We start from the raw sequence: 7,390 nt of genomic DNA, 5'->3' as shown, positions 1-7,390 counted from the left end.
TACCTGGTTGATTAAGGGCACTAAAGGTCAGGCTAAATTTGTTTTTATAAATTAGAGCATGTCTAAATTATAGATAGTCCAGGAATTATTTCTACTCTAAAAAGCATGTGTAACTGGTTCCTAAAGCAAATACAAAAATTGAGAGCTAGAGATTTCTACATGATTCCAGGAGATTCTATATGGAATTTTGGAGATAGGAAGAATAGCCTATTCATTACTTTATGTCCCCCAATCCCTAATTTTTTAAAAAGTAATCAATGAGGATTCTTCTTAGAAGTGGAACTCGTGACAAACAATAAACTATTTAGACAGGAGAATATTACCGTTTGATAGATGACTTTAGAGTACCTATAAAAATCCCAAAGGCATTTTGTTTATTATTATTTTTTTGTAGAGATGGGCTTTCACTATGTTGCCCACGGTGGTTTCTAACTCCTAGCCTTAAGTCATCTCCACTGTCTCAACCCGGCCCTAATAATATTCTTAAATAAATATAAAAAACAATCCTAAAATTAACACAGAATCACAAGATGCCCTGAATAATCAAAGTAATCTTGAACCAGAACACAGCCTGGGGCATCATATTTCTTGATTTCAATATATATTGCAAAGTCACAGTAGCCAAAATAGTATGATACTGGCATAAAAACAGATATATAGATCAATGGAACAGAATAGACAATGCAGAAATAAATGTATACATCCATAGTGAACTCATTTTTGACTAATGTGCTGAGAACATACATTGAAGAAAGGATGGTTTCCTCAATAAATGGTGCTGGAAAAACAGATATCCACATGTATGCAGGAGATTTAAATTTGATCCTATTGCCTACCATACACAAAAACTACTGAATATGGATTAAAGACTTAAACGGAAAGCCAGAAACTGGATCCAGAAATCCCACTACTGTGTATACATCCAAGGAAAATGAAGTGACTATGTCAAAGAGGTATCTGTTCTTTTATATTTATTGCTGTACTATTCACAATAGCCAAGGCATGTAGTTAACCTGTTTCCATCAACAGATGAACGAATTTTAAAAAATGTGAAATCTATACACAATGAAATACTATTAAGCGTTCAAAAAGAAGGAAATCCTGTCATTGGCAACAACCTGGAGGAATCTAGAGGATGTTAAGCTAAGTTAAATAAACCAGGCACAGAAAGGCAAACACTGCATGATTTTACTTATATGTGAAATCTAAAAGAATTGAACTCATAGCAGTAGAAAGTAGAATGATGGTTACGAGGAGCTAGTGGAGAGGGGAAAAGGAAGGTTGGAAAACGTTAGTTAAAGGATAGAAAATTTTAGTTAGACAAAAGAGGGGAAAAAAATATATGAAGCCATAAAAATACCAGAAGAATATACAGGGAAAAAACTTGACATTGCTTTGGGCAATGATGTTTTTAGATATGACACCAAAAGCACAGGTGACAAAAGCAAAATTAGACAAGTGGGATTGCATCAAATTAAAATGCTTCAGATAACAAAGGAAACAAGCAGCAGAATGAAAATGCAACCAATGGAAAGGGAGAAAAATATTTGCAAACCATATATTTGATAAGGGGTTAATATCCAAAGTATATAAGGAACTTATATAACTCAATAGCAAAAAGAAAAAAAAAAACAAAACTCATACCTCATTAAAGATGAGCAAAGGTGCTGCAATAACTTGCGTGCATGTGTCTTTATAATAGAATGATCTATGTTCCTTTGGGTATATACCCAGTAATGGGATTGCTGGGTTCAATGGTAGTTCTGTCTTTAACTCTCTGAGGAATTGCCATACTGTCTTTCACAATGGTTGAACTAATTTACACTTCTACTAATGGTGTAAAAGCCCACAGCCTCACCAGTATCTGTTACTTTTTGACTTTCTATTAATACCCTATTCTGACTGGTGTGAGATGGTATCTTACTGTGGTTTCCATTTGGATTTCTGTAATGATCAGTGATGTTGAGCTTTTTTTTCATAGGATTGTTGGCCACATGCATGTCTTCATTTCATTACAGCACTATTCATAATAGCAAAGACATGGAATCAACCTAAATGCCCATCAGTGATAGACTAGATACACAAAATGTGGTAAGTAAACACAATAAAATACCATGCAGCCACAAAGAAGAACAAAATCATATCCTTTTCAAGGACATGGATGGGCCTGGAGGGCATTATCCCTAGCAAACTAAAGCAGGAATAGAAAACCAAACACTGCATGTTCTCACTTGTAAGTGGGAACTAAATGATGAGAACATACAGGCACATAGAGGGGAACAACACACACTGGGGATTATGGGAGGGTGTGGGAGGGGAAGAAGGAGAGAAGCAGGGAAAATAACTAGTGGACACTAGGCTTAATACCTGGGTTGTAAAATAACCTGTACAACTGACTCCCATGACATGTTTATCTATGTAACAAACCTGCACATCTTGCACATGTATCCCTGAAGTTAAAATAAACATTAAAAAATGAGTAAAGAACTTGAATACACATTTCTCAAAAGAAGACATACCAATGGCCAATATGTATATATAAAAGTGTATAAAATTGCTAATTATCAAGGAAATGCAAATTAAAACAAAAATAAGATATCACATGACACATTTAAGATGGCTATTTCCAAAGGAATTAAAAATAACAATTATCAGCAAAAATATAAAATAAGGGAACATTTGCTGTTTTTTGGAGTGTAAATTCATGCAGCTATTATGGAAAAAGTATGGAGGTTCCTCAAAAAATTAAAAATAGAACTACAATGTGATCCAGTAATCCTACTTTTATGTATAAATCCAAATGAAATTAAATCAATATTTTAAAGAGATATCTGTACTTTCATATTCATATTTATATTTAAATGTGGAAGTATGAATATTTAATATATCCATAATAATTGCAGCATTATTCACAATAGCCAAGATATGGTAACTACCTGAATGTCCATCAATGGACGAACAGAAAAAGAAAACATAGAGTACGTGTATGTGCATTGTATTAGTCCATTCTCATGCTGCCCAATAAAGACATACACAAGACTGGACACTTTACAAAGGAAAGAAGTTTGACTCACAGTTCAGCATGGCTAGGGAGGCCTCAGAAAACTTACAATCATGGTGGAAGGGGAAGCAAATACATCCTTCTTCACATGGTAGCAGGAGAGAGAAGAATGATAGCCAAGTAAAGGGGGAATCCCCTTATAAAGCCATCAGCTCTCATGAGAACTTACTCACTATCATGAGAATAGCGGGGGGAAACCACCCACATCATTCAATTACCTCCCACTGGGTCCCTCCCACGACATGTGGGCATTATGGGAACTACAATTCAAGATGAGATTTGGGTGGGGGCACAGCCAACCCATCCATAGCATGCATATATATATTTATAACATATATATTCAATCTCAAAAAAGGGAATTTTGTCATCTGCAACAACTTAGATGAACACCGAGGTCATTAGGCTAAGTGAAATAAGTCAGACATAGAAAGACAAATACTGCATAATCTCACTTCTTTGTGGAATCTAAAATAGTCAAATTGTCAAACTCATAGCCACAGAGTGGAATAGTGGTTGCCACGGGCTGGGGATGGGAGAAATGCAGAAATGTTGGTCAAAGAGTATAAAATTTCAGTTATGCAACATAAATAAACTCTGGAGATCTACTGTGCAGCAGTGTGACTGTAACTAACAATACTATATTGATTGTGACCTTAACTTCTGCTAAGAGGACAGATCTTAATTGTTCTTACCACATCAAAAAATAAAAAGAGAGCATAGAAAAAAGAAAATGGTAACTATGTGAGGTAATGGCTATATTATTGGCTTGATTGTGGTGATCATTTCACAGTGTATACACATATCAAAACATCAAGTTGTACAGCTTAATTATATACAATTTTTATTTGTCAATTATACAACACAAAAGCCGAAAAATAAACAGAATTTCCAACGCCTGTTTGGGCAAAAATAAAGTGTATATGTATAGAAATTTAGAAACTTTTCCCAAATAAGTCTCAAACTAAGACAAAAAAAGAGAGAAATTATTTATTTCACCCATTCATAAGAAGCTAAACACCAAAAATTCCTCTTATAATGTTTATTGTAGGAAGAACAAATACTTTTACATGACGAGCACAATCAGAAGTGTCTCAAAGCCTTCCAGAATGCTCTGTGGGTAGTTGATGAGCTTCATCATGAGAAATATAAACTGAACTCTCTTAATTCCAACCCTCAAATGTACTCTTCACGTAGTAGCTCAGAAGGTGGGTGAGAGGCCTTTCTTCATCTCCTGAGATTGGAGTCAATACCTCTTCTCTTTCTTATCAAGGCACTGTTATACGCAACTGTACATGGTGAAAGCTGTGAGGTGCTGCCTGGATCACAGGTGTCAGCTCTCTTAATGAGAAAGTTTTCCAGGATAGACTTCCAGTGATTGACCAGCACCAGGGATGAAGGCCTAGCATCCTTGTTCCAAAACATGATAACTCAAAAGGGCCATTCCAGCCACAGAGTTCCCTGTGGAATTGACGGAGGGCAGAGACTGCATTGCATTCCAGTCTCCTCCCTCTCAGCAACCTACTTCTTTCCCAATCATTCTACACCCTGAGGGCTCTTTGTGGGCAGGACCTTTACTTTGTTCACCAATGTCCACGCTACTCAGCCCAAAGGCCTGGAACTCAACTGCTTAACAAGATTTTATGAAATTGAATCAAGTCATTCACCACTGTGCCAAGAAATAAAAGAATGTTTTACCTAATATACCACGATATCTAATCTTGTCTAGAACTGTGACTCAAACAGGTCAAAGTTTGCCTTATTCACTGCAGTTGGATTTCTAGTTTTCACAAATGTATCACAACAATTAAATTACAAGGATCATGTCTGGAATAAAAAGAACCCACCTATGACTCCCTGTCTTACCTTTTCCACATCGCCCAGACCCTCGGTGTCCAGAAGGACCAGGGTGTGGTTTGGCTTGGAGGGATGGGGCAAGCACCACATCCAGATGCCCTTGGTTTCAGACTGCACCGTGGAGCCCAGAGGGAAGCCTGCAGGGAAGAGGAGGAAGCTAAGCATGGGGACAGCAGAACAGCCAAACAGCCCTGGGGCCATGGATTCAGACTGGTTCGATTGTAACTGCCCCAGCATACAAGATGGTGCTTTCTACATTTCCTCAAGAATGTCTCTCTCTGTGATTCATCTATTTCAAAAAGCAAGGCACATTAAATGTGAGAATGATGCCAAGCAAGCGCTCAAAATGGAGATGAAAAGGAATCCATGAATCAGACAAAATGGAGGTCACTGATAACAAGAACATCCTGAAAAGTGGTGGGGTTCAAAGTCAGAGAGGAGTGGGTTGAAGAAAGACATGAGAAGCAAAATAATTCAAAAAAGCAGATTGAGGCAATGTTTTTTGCATTGAAAGTGATTAAAGACAAAAACAAACGCAAAATCAAAATAGGATTTGGTGCTCACGATGACATGTGAAATTCAGGAAGAGTTTTTAAGATGATACACCTTCAAACATCTTTGTATGTTGATGGGAATATTACGTGAAGAAAGTAAAATATGTTATAAGAGAAAGGAGACACAATTACGGGAGCCCAGGACTTGAATACACAAGACACGGGAGCATTCTCAGTACTAGTAGGGGAGATTTTCCTTAATGGGAATAAAGGAAAAAATATGGGGAAAGGTTACAGAAAGGTAGTGATTTGGTGGTGAGAATCAGAATGAGAAGGTTGGTTTATTGAAAGGAATTGGGTTCTCACTTCACATGCCTAGGTTAGAGCGTTCAGATGCTGGAATCAAGCAATTGGCCTGTGTCCCAGGATACCACTCACCATGATTCTCTCCTGCCAGACGGTTCATCAAGTAGGATTTGCCTGTACGGTACAGTCCAACAATGGCCACCACCACCACTGGCTGAGAAATCTTGTCAAGAATCTGTATAGCTTGCTGGTTCACCAACAGCTTGTCATTGTTGTTTTCCACCAGGCAAATGGGGGCCAACATTTTGGGTCCAGATTCCATGGCAACTGCCAACCTAGAAGAGCCTCCCAGTAGAAATAAGGTTACATTCTCTGCCTCAGTAATGCAAGCACCCATAAATTTAGGACTGATAAGACTTTTGCATTTCTTTGAGACAACATGTAACCTATCATTAGTGAACTACAAAAGGCTTCCTCCATCATTCTCCCAAATCCATAATGGTGTTAGCAATGAAACATAGTATATTATCATCTCCATAATTTTTCTTCAATAGTAATAATAAAACTCAAGTAACTGTTATCATAATAGGGGTCTACAATAGTCCAAGCCCTGTGATGCCTGCCTTAAATATCTGACCTCACTGACACTTATAAGAACCTGCAAGTTAGAGATTATTATATCCCTATATATGTAAATGAGATAAATGAGTCTCACAAAGGCTGAGTGCATAAGTCATAGAGCCAGGATTACAAACCCAGACAATTGTGCAAAATGGCAGACTAAGAAGTTCCAAGTCCTTCTTCTCTCTTGGAGACATCAAAAAACAACTGAAAAAATGACTAAAATTATCTTATAGAAGCTCTAGAAAACAGTCAAAGGTCTACAGCACCCAAGAAAATGTCCAGTAGAAAAAAAAAAGAGCACATTCAAAATAGTAGGAAATTCCAAGGTGTTTCATTTGCCCTTTCCCTATCCATTCACCTCAAGGGCATGGTTGTGGTCTGGAGGAGGTGGCAGTCCAGTTTCTACTTCCCTTCCCTGAATGAAGGCAGTAGAACAGACTTTATTTATAACCTGCTATTCTGACTGGGGGCTGTCCTTTCTGGTATATGTTCTGCCTTACTCAGATTTCCAGTATCAATGATTTCTTGTGCATGATACCAAAACCACAGAAAACTGAAAAAAAAAAAAAATAGATACACCACACTTAATCAAAATTAAAAACTTTTATGCATCAAAGAGCACTGTCAATGTAGTAAAAAGGCAACCCATGGAATGGGAGAAAATATTTGCAAACCACATATCTGATAGACTACATGAAGAACTCTTACAACTCAACAGCGACAAAATCCCAATTGAAAATGCCCTAAAATGAACATTTCTCCCAGGAGGACCTATAAATCACCTTAGTACACATATGAAAACATGTGCAACATTAGTTGTCACTGGGGAAATGCAAATCAAAACCACAGTGAGGTACCACTCCACAACCACCCATTAAGATGACTAATATTTTCAAAAAAGAAAATTAAGCAGAAAACAAGTGTTAGCTAGAATGTGGAGAAATTGGAATCTTTGTCCATTGCTAGTAGAAATACGAATGGTATTGCCACTAAGAATAAAAGTATGGTGGTGGCCTGGTGCTGTGGCTCATGCCTGTAATCCCAGCACTTT

The 7,390-nt window shown here is 37.4% G+C and overlaps 1 protein-coding gene across 1 annotated transcript in view; it reads right to left on the bottom strand.

Moving 5' to 3' along the window:
- The window catches only part of LOC105521852 (guanylate-binding protein 6-like), a 16,301-nt gene extending 10,264 nt beyond the window's left edge, over positions 1-6,037 (bottom strand). The window contains exons 1-2 of the mRNA XM_011956192.1: positions 5,848-6,037; positions 4,925-5,052 (exon numbers count right to left, since the gene is read on the bottom strand). Of these exons, the coding sequence (XP_011811582.1) occupies positions 4,925-5,052; positions 5,848-6,037 (318 nt within the window). The remainder of the gene's footprint in view (positions 1-4,924; positions 5,053-5,847) is intronic.
- Between the last annotated feature and the right edge of the window lie 1,353 nt (positions 6,038-7,390).

Source organism: Colobus angolensis, unplaced genomic scaffold (assembly GCF_000951035.1).
Source record: "Colobus angolensis palliatus isolate OR3802 unplaced genomic scaffold, Cang.pa_1.0 Scaffold41, whole genome shotgun sequence".
NCBI lineage: Eukaryota > Metazoa > Chordata > Mammalia > Primates > Cercopithecidae > Colobus > Colobus angolensis.
This window is presented reverse-complemented; position numbering and strand designations above follow the sequence as displayed.